The 15618-nt window shown below is 41.1% G+C and overlaps 1 protein-coding gene across 3 annotated transcripts in view; it reads left to right on the top strand.

The window, feature by feature from the left end:
* Window positions 1-15618, top strand: part of negr1 (neuronal growth regulator 1) — a 158846-nt gene that overhangs the window by 64810 nt on the left and 78418 nt on the right. For all 3 annotated transcript variants that reach the window (XM_053854641.1, XM_053854652.1, XM_053854630.1), the window contains exon 3: window positions 6498-6623. In XM_053854641.1, the coding sequence (XP_053710616.1) occupies window positions 6498-6623 (126 nt within the window). The remainder of the gene's footprint in view (window positions 1-6497; window positions 6624-15618) is intronic.

The raw sequence follows: 15618 nt of genomic DNA, 5'->3' as shown, positions 1-15618 counted from the left end.
CTCGCCTTCCTCCTTTGAATCCCAAATGAACTTGCCAAGGTTTTTTTTTTTTTTTTTTTTTTACGAGATAACACATACAGTTGAAGTTGAAGAATCAGCAAGAACAATCGGCTCAAATTGCTCAGTAGACTTAAGGGATTATGGGATTTTTATACTCCTAATATCATAATGAGATCTAGACGTTTTACTGCAGATGGACAATAATCTGATGCTGTTTAGGCAACGACTACAATGGATTATTAGACTGGAAAGCTGGTGTGAACGGCAAGTAGTCTGCTTGAAGTGTCTCGGGGAGGGAGAGTGTCTGCTTGCTTCCATCAGTCAGGATTTGAACCCAACGGCAGCAGAACGATCTGCAAGACATGGCCTCATTTTTGTAAGGGGTTATGCTCACATCATCTAACACTGATGGATCGCCTCTGATTTAGATCTGGCCAACATGGCATAAAAAGAATAGCACTATGTATTTTTTTCTCACTTTGATCATTCAATATTAATTATTCTCAATTTTTTTGTAGTATTGTTTTTTTGACAGTTTTTTTTAAGCATGCCTTTAGGAAAACTAATGAAAGTATGAGCTCTTATTTATCAGTTTTGATGTGTTTTAATACGTTTAATCTGGTGGTGGGACGTTACGAGTTAATTACGATTAATTAATTACAACAAAAATTTGTTAAAAATATAATTTAATTTATATTTTGTTGGTTAAATGTATTTATGGGTCCATCATTTGATTCAGTAATATACCAAATTCTTTCAAATGTGGCTTCTTGCGGCAGATATTCTTATACCATTCAACTGCGACTGAGATTATTTAATAAAAATTCTCAAATTAACTAGATTGATTTTTTTTTTTTTTTTCGAATCGCACCCCTAGTTTAATCACTTGAGAGAGCATCTTTACAAATCATTGGGGGGTTCCTTGTGTGTCCTCACATTAATTGTGCCCCAGCCTGCCTTCAATTGGATGATGCATCTTCATGTGGCTAAAAATATTTGTCGTACAATACGTTCTTGTCACCACCATCTGCTGACACAGCTTGCAAACCGGAGTATTTTGCTCCATATCACTGCGGAGATACCTGTACCTCGCCACACAACCGACTCAACGAGGAAGGTTGTTAACCTAGTTTGTACTCACCGCCCAAACAACTGCAGCTGCACTCTGAGACGTCTTTGTCGATGCACCAAGCATAAATGAATAGGTCAATATTTGTCTGATGCATAATAAACTTCAAATCTAATTACAATTTGAGATCTATTGGGAACACCGCCATATCATAATAAGTATACAGTATATCTTGGTCAAATACAGCAGCTGCGTTTGAGGTGGAGCGGCCCTCAAGCACTTGGAAGGTTGCCTGATCGATCAGGCATCTCTGAAGTGTCATTGAGCAAGTTGTTGAATCCACAATTGAGTTCGGTAGCTTGCTGGTAGCCGACATTAAAGCCTTTATTGCGAGATACATTACACATTCTGCATGACACCACTATCGTTTAACAGTTAGAATTTCATGAGCTGGAAAAAAACACTTTAAAATCCCTGCAGTTGAATGTGGAAGGCCTGTCTGCATGACCTCAAATTAACTCCTTACCTGTTAAGCTGACAGTCTAGTTGACAGTAACCCATTTCTCCAGGTTTTATCCTCACCCTCATGTGGATTTGCCTCAATCTTCTGCATTGTGAATGCAAGCTCATGTCTCCCTCCCACCGATGCTACATATTCCACACTCTGCGGATCATAATTGAAGCTTTTAGCAAACATCCAATGTTCCTTTTTACTCGGTATAAACACAATTGTTTGTTGTTGAGCTGACGTGAGCATAGTTAAAACACTTTAATGTTGGTTCCACTCAGAGCCTGCAGAGCATGCAATAGTTAAACTAGCAGCTTACAACACAGTCACCTCCTCCTTTGACTCATTATACAAGGCAGGTCAAAGATTTATTTGAAATGATCTTCACAGAGACCTTATTTGTTGTTTCACGTTGATCCACAAAGAAAATGGATAACTTTTTTGATGAACTTGACCTGCTGTTATCGGAGTATTTCAGTAGCTTTATGGACGTTTCTTTCCTCAGCAGTTCCTCAGTAGGGAGCAACATTATGGAGTTGATGCAATAATATATTGAAGTAAATATTCTCGGCATGGTGAGAGCTTGGGCCAACCTGGCTGCCTCTTCAAAACTGAACTTAATTCGCGGAACCATCCCAGCGGGGTCTACATAACCCATTCTCTCGCAGCCAAAAAAAAGCCCTTCCCCATCTCTCAGGAAAATATAAGAAGGCGCTCCATGAAGTCCTTCTCGGCTCTTAAACAATGTTGACATAATGAAAATCTGTGGGCGAATGAAGCTTGTACAATGTAACGGATTGTCTTTGCTTGTTATCGAAGCTCAATGACTCAGAAATGGATGAATATGGATCTTTCACATTCCACTTTATTTTAAAGTGATCTTGTAGACGCTGTAGATGAGTGTTAAAACATGGACAATGCCCCTTATAATGATCCCGGCTGCGGACATAAGCTGTAAGGTGCAAACAGTGGTTGTGCTTTTGGTTGTCGCTGCCTTTCCAATTTAGAGACGCTACTTTGCAAGTGTGAATGGTGTTTTTCTGCATATGTCAACGACTTCCTGCTATAACTGCAGATCATTTGTGATGCCCTAATAGTGATGTGGATTACCGTTGGCATTTGACACAAACATGTTTTCAGGCTTGCAGGATGTCATTTCAAAATGCATCCATTTCTCTGAACTGGTGAGGCTGTCATTCCAAAACCACAGAAATACTTTTTGACACTGAGCCGTGTGAGTTTAATGAGATCATCTTTGGCGCACCTAATCACAGAAAGTGCAATCGGAATGCTTTCGTGAATCGTTCAAATTATATTGCAGCGTTTCTGAAAACTGTCAAATGCGGGTGACTTTTCCAAACATGGAGAAAAGGCATTTGTTATTTTCCGTGAACAAAAATATGACTCGTATTCAAGTTTATCTCCTTTTTCTATATGATGTATTCTGTTGAAAGTGGTTTTTGTCAGATCTTTTATTCTTTTTCTAGAACTTTGTTTTCTGGCATGTAGCAACTTCTTCAGTACAAAAAAAAAAGTGAGAACTCTGCAAAAGTGATGGCTCTTCATCTTAAGATTTAAATCTTCACAGCCTCAACCAAAGACAGCGATGGGATCAGTAAGCCACCCCAACGTTTTTCAATTTTGTGCTATCACAGACTGTGGAGATGTGTCAACAATGGGCTTCTACAGCAAGTAAACACACCAGTCTGACAAGCAATAACCTAGATTCAACACTGCCTCCGCCCGTCAACCAGGACAGCCCTGCCGCTCTCATCTCATTTAGATTCCTATCTAACCAACAGAAGTGACACGTATTTCACACTCAATAGAAAAAGTAAATGAGAGCCACCATTACCATTATGAGGTGTTTCATACTGTGCTGTTGGATTTACTAAAGCCAAACGGCAATTGCAGTGTCCTTCGGTCTTGAGTCTATACCCTCTGCTCTCTGCGCAGCTAGGTGTGTTTGAGTGGCAGAGACGCCCAAACACCCTCAGCCCAGTGAGAAGCAGTGACACTAAAACTGAGTTTCACTGTGCCCCTAAGCATCACTTTCTGGTTCCAAAGGCATCACATACTGACAATCGTCAAGTGAGCTTTTTTTCATCTTTGGGTGATGGAGACGGGTTACATGCGGAGGCAATAGGGTCTCATTTGGATCATGTTTCACAACCATACAGTAGGCATGACTTTTGCAGCATCAAGCTACCAATCTTACTTTCGTATTTTAATGTCACGTCAAGTGATGTCACTTGATGTATATATAGTATTTTGATGTATGGTTAGAACCTCATGTGGCTGTGAACTTGGCTGACTGTCCGTGAGTAGGGGTGCCCCAATGTTTTACAGTTATTGGACCAATATTAGCCAAAATAAACTGCATCTACGGCCTTATTGCTTTCCTCCTCACAATTTTCCCTAAACGCATGTCCCTCTTCACACATGTGCAGTGCATCAGTCACATCAAATTCTGCCACATACCTTGTACATTCTGTAAGTCAAGGAAGCCAATTTTGTGATTCCGTTTGTGATTCCATGATCACAGAAAATATAGGGACCTGTTTTATGCTGTGACTTGCATGCCGTGGATGTTATTTATTAATCGTGTCGCTCCTCATGTGCATAGAGAGGCGCAATCTCTGAATTTCTTTGTGTCACCATTTATGTGCAACGACCTTAACTGTGAGTCAAACTCATGATCAACCAAGTAAGCACAAGATGAAACATAAAAAATGTCAGCATGCAACGGAAAGTTGACTTGTGCATCAACATATGATGAAGTCTACTTGACAGCCGCCAGAACTCCAGTCACTTCACTATTAGTTTCATCTTGGATTTTCTTGAGCGTTACTGTCTCGTTCAACGCTTTTTGCTTCATTCTTTGATTAGTCGTTGAACAAAGGACACTGCCACTCTTTTCCTTTTTTTTTTTTTTTTTTTTTTCCAAGATATTTATTGTGGTACTAATTTACTATTGCAAAGCAGTTCCTTTTCAGCATCACTTCAAGTCAAGCGTAATCTTCAACAGAAGTAGCCTTGGAGAGGATAATGAACTTTTTCAGCATTTCTGAAAATTGCAGCTTGGCGTTCAGTTTTGTAACATGTCCTTATCTGTGTTTTGCTGAGAAGGCTGCAAAGCATAGCTGCGGGGTGGCAGCGGTAATTGCAATCCTCTTGCTTCACAAAAACATGTTCCGTCCATTCATCGGATGTTCAGCATCAACTGGTGCACCCTCCCACTCCAGTTTCAATTTTTGGTTTCAGAAAAGAGATTTCCTGTGTGAGGATGAGTCCCATTTTTTATCAATACACTGCTGGCTGTTCTTTCCTCTGTCAATTGATATCTCAGCCTTGGGTTCCATCGAGCAATGAATGCATAAGAATATAGATTTAAGAACAAAAAGTCCTCACAGTGCTACAGTGTGTGCGACCTCATGCAGCACTCACGTGTGTCTGCAGGATAAATTGAACCGTAACAATCATAGCACATGACACAAGTGCTCGGTAACACTGTATTCATGTGGGCTTATCCTTTGCCAAAAAACTGTTTCTTCTGTAAATACCTTTTTTACTTGGGGAAGTCAATAACTGAATGGTAATGGATGAATTGTTGGACTAGCAGAATGGATGGCCACTTTCTATAATCGACTCATACTTTGTTCAGGTTGTTTCCAACCTCTAAGGAGATGACGTTTGGCAGAAGTCTGCTCTCCTTTCTCTTCTTTTAAATGTTTATAACAGGAGTGAAGGATGATCGTACTTATCGCGTTAGCACATACCCGAAACAAAATTGAAGTCTCACACAGTCTATGAAATTGACACTTTGAGGTTGACATAAATTAAACTGCTTTCATTTTTTTTTTTTTCTGAGAAAAAAATAAAAAAAAATACCAGTTGGTTTCCCAAAAGATCTCTCATAACTCCTGGATGACTCAGCTGGTCTGAGGAACTCAGAACCCACGCAGACAACCCCCTGAGGGTGGAGAAAATAACAACCTATGGTGTATCTGTAGAATGCTAAGCGAAGGCATTGATGCCAGAATCAAGGGGGTGGTCGGACAATAGGAGAATAGTAAGTAGACTTGAATGTGTGTGGCTGTAAATTCATGTCACAGTATAAATTGAAGTATGGATGCATCATTACCTTTCACCGTAAAAGGAATGCTTTCAAAGAAGTGGAGAAAAAACCCAACTCATTCTCTTCCCCTTTATCGATAAATATTGAATTATTGTCATCATATTTACATGTAAACATCAAGGAAAAGTACAGGGACAGTGCAGACCTCCACTAAGCTATTTTTTTCCCCTGATACACATATATTTTGACCCCGATACATTTTATCATTATATTTCATATTCAGTGTGCTCAAATGGACAGCAGGACAAGTGAATAGATGAGAATACCTTCAAAATGTTGGTGAATCCATATTTGGTCATCTCATTCACAAGAGACATGATTTATTATGTTCCATTGCTTCAATGTGGAGTTGTGCGTTATCAAGAAAAAAGGTCTGCTTTAACCGGAGCTGATAACATGACCAGATGTGCCTCCTCTTTGAAAGTGAGTAGGGGAAACCAAAGAACATACAGAACACCTTTTAATTGGAATGCGTTTGCTATGATTTACAGCCAATATCCAGCCTTGGACCACAGCTGATATAGCTAAGGAAATCAAAGCATGAACTCGGACATCATGATGAGGAACCGTTTGTTTTAAATAATGTACTTTATTTTAAGGATGCTCTGATGGTTTTTTTCTGTCTGTCATGTAAAGTTTGCCTCCTGGCTTTATTTGTCAAACCTGTAAGCTGTGATGTTTTGTTCACAATGCGTGGAAACTGCAAAAGAAGGGTTTTCCCAACAGTTTGCTGCTGGAAGAGTTGCTCAATGGGTTGATTTTTGCTTTATCTTTCTTTGCAGTTCCTCCCAAGATATATGACATTTCTTCTGACATCACGGTAAATGAGGGCAGCAACGTGTCGCTCATCTGCACGGCCAGTGGGAAACCTGAGCCTGCTATTTCCTGGAGACACATAACTCCATTAGGTGAGTTCACTGAACTTCTCACATAGAGATGCATATGAATGGGCAGATGGATATAGAGGTGGCTGCCTCAACAGGAAGGAAGCCTCCTTCAACAGGATCTATCGCTGAGGGAACCAGGAGGGACCCTTTTTTGACTATATGCTTCTTACAAAAGCCAGTGTGGCAAGAAGAACTGGAATACATATCCCTCTTTACATAATGTTGATAGGAACAGATTCAATTTGGTGCAACTACTCAAAATCTGGTGAGTTTTGATCAAAATATGTTTCACTGTCAGAGGAACTGTTTTCCATCTCACAATATCAAAACGACCCTTTATATATTTTAGATGTTTTGGATGAAAGTGTTGGCTACTATTTTATATATGGTGGTAGATGTTTGATCTAGTAAGTAGTTATAACTAAAATGAACAAATAAGGGCAGATACCTTCACCTTCACCTTCACCTTCTTCTGCCGCTTATCCGGGGTCGGGTCGCGGAGGCAGCATTCGGAGCAAGGAAGCCCAAACTTCCCAATCCGCACAAACCTCCTCCAGCTCTTCCCGGGGGATCCCGAGGCGTTCCCAGGCCAGACCGGAGACATAATCTCTCCAGCGAGTCCTGGATCTTCCCCGGGGTCTCCTCCTGGTAGGACATGCCCGGAACACCTCCCCAGGGAGGCGTCCAGGGGGCATCCGGATCAGATGCCCGAGCCACCTCAACTGGTTCCTCTCGATGTGGAGGAGCAGTGGCTCCACCCCGAGCTCCTCCCGGATGACCGAACTCCTCACTCAGCCACCCTGCGGAGGAAACTCAGGGCAGATACCTTATTTAAATATTTCCATTTAATTTCATTACCTTATTGTTGTGTTGGTAATATTGGTGGTACTCTATTAAAAGAAGAAGCTGTTAAAGTGAAGGTTTTATAATGGATCTATCAGTTGCATTTTAATTTTTCACTCCGGAATGATGAAATTTTAGATGAAGCCTAAACAGGTGAACAATATCCCTGCAACACAAAGTGCACAGAATAAGCGTTTTTTCTTCTATCCTGAAGTTTTTAACGTTAAATTCTCCATCCATCAATCACATTTCTTTTAAATGTCATTGTGAGTGAAACCGTTTTTGGCAATACTGAATTGATCACCATGACTCTTAAAGTCCAAGCCTTAGTAAATATTTTGTCTGTCTTCTAAAGAATAAAGTATTCTGGGAAAAAACTAGATGATGCCATGGTGAACAGAATCATGAAGTGTTCATGGAAGGGACAAGCATACCAAAAAGTCCAAGTTTACTTTATCTTCAGCTTTTGAGTTACTTCAGTACTGTATTACCACACCTGGCGGTAAATTTATAAGTTTACAAGGATTATTGTGTCACACTTCACCTTCTTGAAATAGCCTGATGACACAATGTCAAACTACTACTGGAGTCTTAATTCAGTTTTAGGTGCAAATGAATTTACCACCCACTATGTGAGTGATCTGACCTTTGCACGTTGAATGTTGAGCCTAATTCATGGGACTGTTATCACGACTGCAACTAACAATAATAACAATATTTTCATCAGGAACCTGACGGCAAAACAATTTCTCTATCGACCGCGGCTGTCCTCATTTGAATATTAATGGATTATCTGGTGCTGTGCTTATCTGATCGCACTGAGAATGACTGCATTTATCTTCTGACCGGCTCCTCTCTGGCGTGCTTGGCATGATTGCGTGAGGCCAGTCTTCTGGAGATGATCAAAAGAGCCGTCCTCAGAGTCCGAGTGGCGGTCACTCATTCTACTTTGAAGTGTCCGCGCTTTGAAGTATGCAACGGAAGAAATTAATGCTGGGCAAATGAAAGGGCCATCACAGAATATAATCACAGTGTGTCTTGATACCTGTCAGAAGGGAAAGCAGTTTGCCATGCAACCTGAGGGACTTGTTCAACAGATGAGACACAATTGAAATGGAGTTATTTAGTGGTTAATCATCATTTTAATAATAGAGCTACATGATGAGTTGATACAAAAAATAAATTAATATTTTATTTTGTTAAAATTAAATTAAATTCTGAAATCACTATTATGATTCATCACGTTTGCATGCGTTTTTGAAAGATACGCCTGTAACATTTTGTCGCATTTGTGTCGCAGGCTATGATGGAACTCTTTCTCGACAGAAATGTTTAAATTAATTAAACGCATTTTTTTTGTATTTGAATGCTTTAAAAATGTTTGTTTCATGATGGCCTCTGAGGGATCCCATATTAAAACAAGAGCCATAGGTTTCCAACATCTGTGTTGGCTTTGGGATACAGACATGCAGTGATGTCCAGGAACACACCATCATTCTTCTTCATGCCATGCAGGCGCATGTCACAGTAGGAGGAGCAGCAGGTGTGAAAACAATTTGAAGTTGTGCTTTTGACCAGCTGGTTTGCTCCAACTGTGAGAGTTTGTTGGAGGAGGACTTGCACATAAGAGTGTGGGTGCATCAATATTGCTCTCATGATGATAGATAGATAGATAGATAGACAGACAGACAGACAGATGATGGATGGATGGATGATAGATAGATAGATAGATAGATAGACAGACAGACAGACAGACAGATGATGGATGGATGGATGATAGATAGATAGATAGATAGATAGATAGATAGATAGACAGACAGACAGACAGATGATAGATGGATGGATGATAGATAGATAGATAGATAGACAGACAGACAGACAGACAGATGATGGATGGATGGATGGATGGATGGATAGATAGATAGATAGATAGATAGATAGATAGATAGATAGATAGACAGACAGACAGACAGACAGACAGACAGACAGATATTTAGGAAAACATAAACCTAAATTACGCTACAAATATGTGAGTGGGTCATCCATTCTGCTGCCTCCAGGACCTGCTCCTCTCGAGCTGACCCCTCTCATTCGGTGCACGTCCTGTTTGAACCGATCCCTTCAGGCTGGCCAAGATCAATCAGGACCAGCACATCCTGTTAAATTATAATGATAAACCGTCATTGAATTAAGTGAGTGCTACACATGCGACCCGTGTATTGTTCATTCAGCCATGAAGTATTGCCATGGGAAGCAGGGTTTGCATGGGTTTTCTTGACTGACTGTGAAAAGGACTGCCAGTTTGTTTGGATCTTAATGAGCTTTTTTTTTTCAAATTGTAATTGACTTGTAGTGAAATATGAAGAAAAAAAAAAAGGGAAAAAAAGCATCACCTTGTGTGAATTCCAGATGAGCAAAGTGGCTGTTTCATCTTTATCAACCTCTGCTCATGTACCCTTGAGCTAGGAATGTACCCCCTGCTGTTTTGGTGTTGCTGCCCACTTACCATGTAGTTAGGCTTAATCGGATTCTATTAGATATTTCAGTTGATATTCCCAAGACATTTATGACTTTTTGTGTCATAAAATAGGCTGACATGAAGCCAGTGGCGCATTGATATTGTACCATTCATAAAAAGCTACTGATTATTAATGAGTATATGTTTGTGCACCGAATGTGAAAGAGGTTATCTGAGGGGAAAGGCGGCCTGTAAGAAGTAGTGTTTCCTTGCGAAGTCTTGAACAGAGACAAGCAGAAAGGGCACGTGGTTCGCCTTTGAAAAACAAAGACTAAGGGCTTGTACACCACTTACTTCACAGCAGCCTTGTTGAACTCTGAATCTGACTCTCTTTTTAAGTGCCATAACCTTAACCTGCTGATGTCCAACTGGGGGTGCATGTGGTATCCAACCAAACTGACCAACAGTGGAGATGTAGCGTTGGTTTTATTAGACCAAACTGTGTGTGTACCTGACCAGACGGGAGTTTTTAGACATATCTTGGTACGTTACAGACTTCTACAATGATTTTATTATTATCATTATTATTTACAATCTGTGAAGTTTGTTTCGGTGAGCATCGTGAGGATCATTTCAGGAAGAGCAAATCTCTTGTTTGAGACTAAATGAATATGCCATGTTCGTGCGGAGAATGAATTTGAATTATATGATGACATACATGATTAAGTGTTTAGTTTTGGGAAAAAAATCCCAAAACAAAACATCAGTTTTTGTTGGTATTGAAATGACTAACATTTAGGCATATCAGCAAAACGTCAATATTGGTCGTAAATGATGACTGACTTGCTGAATTACAGCCATAATTTGCTAGTGGGTTGCAGTGTATACTGTAGGTGGAAATTCCATGTTTTAAACTGAACAAAACAGAAAAATAAAAAATATCCTCAAATGCATCATTCATTGGCTTCATTCTCATTTGCCCTCATCTTTCCTTCACCTCCCATCTTTCATGCCACAGCCCCAGCTTTCAGTTTCAATTCAGAGCCTCTCATTTATAAAAAAGACTGAAATAAAATAAAATTTTAAGTACTGACTTTCTCAGGCTGTGACTTTAATAGATTTTATATTCTCATGATATAAAACTATAATAACCAGGCGACTCCCCCTCCTCACTCTGTGAGCATGGTTGAACTGAAGACAGATATTAAATAGAAGTGACATCAAAGTAGGTTTATTGGTAATGGATTCAGAAACCAAATGCCATCATCAATTCCGCTCTTAAAATCGTATTAACGTCATTCTGAAGGCTCCCAATTCGTGACGCGATAGCTGTGACATGGGTCGGATGCTCATGAAGAAGTATGGCTTGCTGGAAACGTTTTACTTCACGGCACAGTCAGTGGGTGAGAATACCCTTTAACATTGACTACTGCAGTCTGGTTTGTTGGCTGGATGACTGGACAAAATAGCTTTGATAAGCCTCCTCCACTGAGATGAGAATCCATGGGATGTGTGACCTTTGGAAAGGCTGACTGGAAGACTAGAATACATATTTGATCTTTTCCTGTGATCGGACTCAACTGGGACGCATTCTGCTCTCAGCCAGCAGCGACTGTATTCATCAGCTGCCTGTGGTATATACGCTTTTTAATTACATATCTTTGACGGCTGTTAAAATGACTTGAAACCAGACCCAACAATGCTCTTATTGCAATGCTGTGTGCATGAATGACTTATCAGAATCAGAATCAGAATCAGGATCAAATTTATTGCCATGGTCAGTGGGGAGCCCAATAACTAGGAAAGTGTTTTGAAATAAACTGCTGACAAAGAATAAATAAAATAAAATAAAATAAAATAAAATAAAATAAAATAAAATAACAACAAGGCTGTTCACGAATTCAACAGTCTGACAGCCGAGGGGAAGAAGCTGTTCCTGTGACGGGAGGTTCTGGTCTGGATGGACCGTAGCCTCCTGCCAGAGGGTAGAGGAACAAACAGGATGAGAAGGGTCGGCTCTGATCTGACCTGCACGTCTCTGGGTCCTAGAGGCATACAGGTCCTGAAGAGGCGGCAGGCTGCAACCGATCACCTTCTGAGCAGAACGTACGATGCGCTGCAGTCTGCTCTTGTCCCTGGAGGTGGCGCTGTTTTACCAGACAGTGATAGAGGAGGTGAGGATGGACTGGATGATGGCAGTGTAGAACTCCACCAGCAACTTAGTCTGCAGTCGTAGTTTCCGTAGCTGCCTTAGGAAGAACATTCTTTGCTCTCCTGATGGTTGGCTCCCATTTGAGGTCCTCAATGATGGTGGTTCCTAGGAAGCAGAAGGAGTCTACAATAGGAATAGGTAAACCAGCCAACATGAGAGGGGACAGAGAAACTGACTCTCCTGAAGTCTATGACCATCTCCACTGTCTTCTGGGCGTTGAGCTCCAGGTTGTTGTGGCTGCACCAGGACACCAGCCGCTCCACCTCCCTCCTGTAAGCCAACTCATCTCCATCTGAGATGAGCCCGATGATGGTGGTGTCATCCGCAAACTTGATCAGCTTCACGGACTCGTGGCTGGAGGTGCAGCAGTTGTTGTACAGAGAGAATAGCCATGGAGAGAGAACACAGCCCTGAGGAGACTAGCATAGTTTTTAAATGGCTTGATTTGTTTTTCAGGAGATAAAGAGTTTGCAACACTGGTGTGCCTTCCACCAACATCAGACTGAGCTGCTGAACTGAACATCACCAACTTGAGTGGTGCTCGATGGTTGCATGACCAGCTTCTCTGTCTAGCATGTGGAATGATCCACTGTTTTTATCTCGTCCTGTATGCAGGGTTACCTGTGTCGTATTGACACTGCTACACCATACAAATGAATCCACATTTTATCCTAAATAGGGTTTCCAGGCTCCGATGGTTTGGTGTAGAGCAGGGGTTCTTAATCTTTTTGATCCGGGGGTCCCACCTTTTCCTGGACAAATTTTTCTGGGGCCCATTCCAGTATTAGAATTGATTCCAAATTCTCTTGATTTCATTTGTGATCAATAACCATATTTATTCTATTTACTCGTAAACAAACCAAAACATTGTGAAATGGCATGAAACCATGTGATCATTGCAAAGATATTTGCCACAAGTCATGTTCATCAAATTTACTTAAGAAAAAAAGAAGAAAAAATACCCTTGATGCAAACTGCTGAGAGAATTGGAAAAAAAAAAAATCAGAATAAAATAGCTATAATAAAATCATGTCTAAATATCATAAAATGAAAATAATATATTTTATTTAAACTCCAAAGAATGTATAATTGAAGTGTAAATGAAAGCCATAAAGTGTTCTGATTAATTTAAAAACTGCTCCTACAGCGGCTTTCATTAACTGAACTTTTTTACTGTTGGGGGCGCTGTCACTTCTCCATTGTTGGTAACTGTCACAGATTTGCAGCTGTCAAGTCTACACTACTGCCACCATATGTGGCTAATGTGTTTACACAGAGCATCTCGCAGCCCTCGTGGCCCAAAAGTGTAAAACAAAAAAGTTCTAGTGGCTCTTTAGGGGCCGCTTTGCGGCCCAACAATGGGCCCCGCCCCTATGAATAGGAATCACTGGTGTAGAGGATGTTGCTTGTAACATCTTGAACATGCAATGAAAGCCTTGCATCTAATATACAGTGATGTAGTTATTCATTTGCAATTGAAACGTGGTGGATTTTTCAATCCGCTGATGTGTCAATGCCAACCACTTAGAGAACAATTGAACAGGCTCATTTGAAACGGACCACTAGCCTCCGATATATGTGGCAATGTTGTCACGGACAAATGGTCCTGGCTTGCATATCGCTAACGGTCAGTGTCTGGGCTGCCAAATTTGTGATCATGATTTAAATGTGATTCATGTTGCAGCCCTAATATAAGATCTGACTGTGGACGGCTTCAAAAGTGCTTTGTTTTTCATTAGGTAAAGGAGGATGGAGAGACATCGGTAAGAGGACGCCTTAATGTCCAGGCGCAGAAATAGCTGAGCCCAAGACCAGCCTCATGATTTATTAGCTGCTCAGCAGTACCCGTGGTCAACAGCTTTGAGTAGCGACTGGAGGAACAACAAGCTCAGTTTAGAATTGCTGCTACTCCACATTGTTAGAATTCATTTGATGTGGCTCAGACCTTAGGGTACCTCCGGGAGCCTCTCCTGTGAAGTGTGGTGGACATGTCAAACTGGTAGGCGGCAAAAACTAGCTCGAGCTGTGCGGATTGTGTCCCTCGGTTATGATTTGAAATATGTTTACATTAGATATACTTAAGCCTTGAGGTTTCATGAAACAGTGTCCTTATTTTCAGAGCTCAGGAAGTGGTTTAAAGATGATGTGAGTAGCATTTAGTCGCCTCTGAGAATAAGGACATTATTTCATGAAGCCTCAGAAGCCCATCACTAAAAAACGCCCCAGACATTGAGCACACTTTTTTTTCCGGGTGCTGAAGTCTTGTTCACCCCAGCCACGCCCACTCTGCTGTGATTGGTCTGGAGGAAACTTTCAGTCCGCCTCTGCTCACAGCTGCAGCCAGGAATGGCGCACTTAGAGGATGAAATCTCTCTCAGCCTGAGCCCCAGTTCTGTGTGCTGCCCTGTCCATGTGCTTGGCTGTTAAACATTGAAAACATGTTTTTTTCTACTCCTTTAGTGGACCGGAGATCCATGGGATACTAATGTCACCAAGATCAAAAAAGACCTTTTGTGTTTACTGGTTTTACTAGTACTGACTCAGACTTGGCTTGGTTCTGTCGCTCTCTTTCTCACTTCCAAATCTGCCTGTTAAATCGGTGGTCATTGCTGCTGGACACAAAACCTGTTTATTATGGTCATAACAGTGTGAACCGCTGAACTAACTGGCTTGAATTACGCATTACAGTACTTCTCTGATCAGATGCAAAGCAGAGAGTCTCTGCCTGCATGGCTCGGTCCATTTATAAGGAGGTGGGCGGGATCAGAGCGATGGTGGAGACAGAGTCAAGAGCAATGTGAAGTAATAATGGGCTTCCGTCTCGTAACCTGTCGTGTCGTGTCGTAAATGCTTCTTCTCTGGCGACCTGTCCTAGTACAGCTGTTGATGTTAAAACTTGGTTCCTAGCAAAAAGCCAAAGCCCAAATCAACATATGTTATTACCAGAAAATGTATGTTCTAATCCAGTCAGCGGGAATTGGCAGAAAATGCAAGACAAAATGGATTTCCGTGGATTAAATCAGCATATTTTTGGATTTATTATTATGCTTAAATTAAATTAGTGAATTTATGCAAACAAAGTAAGACCTGCAGGTCACCAACTCTTTCCACTCTTCACTTGAAACCTCTTTTATCCGTTTTTTACTTTGGCTACGAGACGACCGGAGCTTGATGGAACCAGTGGCTACATTTTCACAAGCCCTCCACATTGAAGCCCGCAGTTCTGCCCGACATGTTGAGTAGGTGCCAGAAGGCACCAACACGCATTGTAGCTGTGTGGGTTGTGCTCAGTTTCAGGAGGTAAAAGCATAAATTGAGGTTGAAAATGCTGCTGTATGCTATAATGGATTCCTTAGCGATGCCTGCTCTATCTGTTTATTGCAGCCCTGAAGGAAGAGTAATTCACAGCTCCTCCACACAACAAGGGAAACTGCTGACTGCAACAGTGTTTGGGACGGCGTTGAATACAAAGCTAACCTCACTGTGATATTTTTAATTAGCTT

This window comes from Synchiropus splendidus, chromosome 1 (genome assembly GCF_027744825.2).
Source record: "Synchiropus splendidus isolate RoL2022-P1 chromosome 1, RoL_Sspl_1.0, whole genome shotgun sequence".
NCBI lineage: Eukaryota > Metazoa > Chordata > Actinopteri > Syngnathiformes > Callionymidae > Synchiropus > Synchiropus splendidus.
The sequence above is the reverse complement of the archived record's forward strand: the minus strand, read 5'-3'. Positions and strand labels throughout refer to the sequence as shown.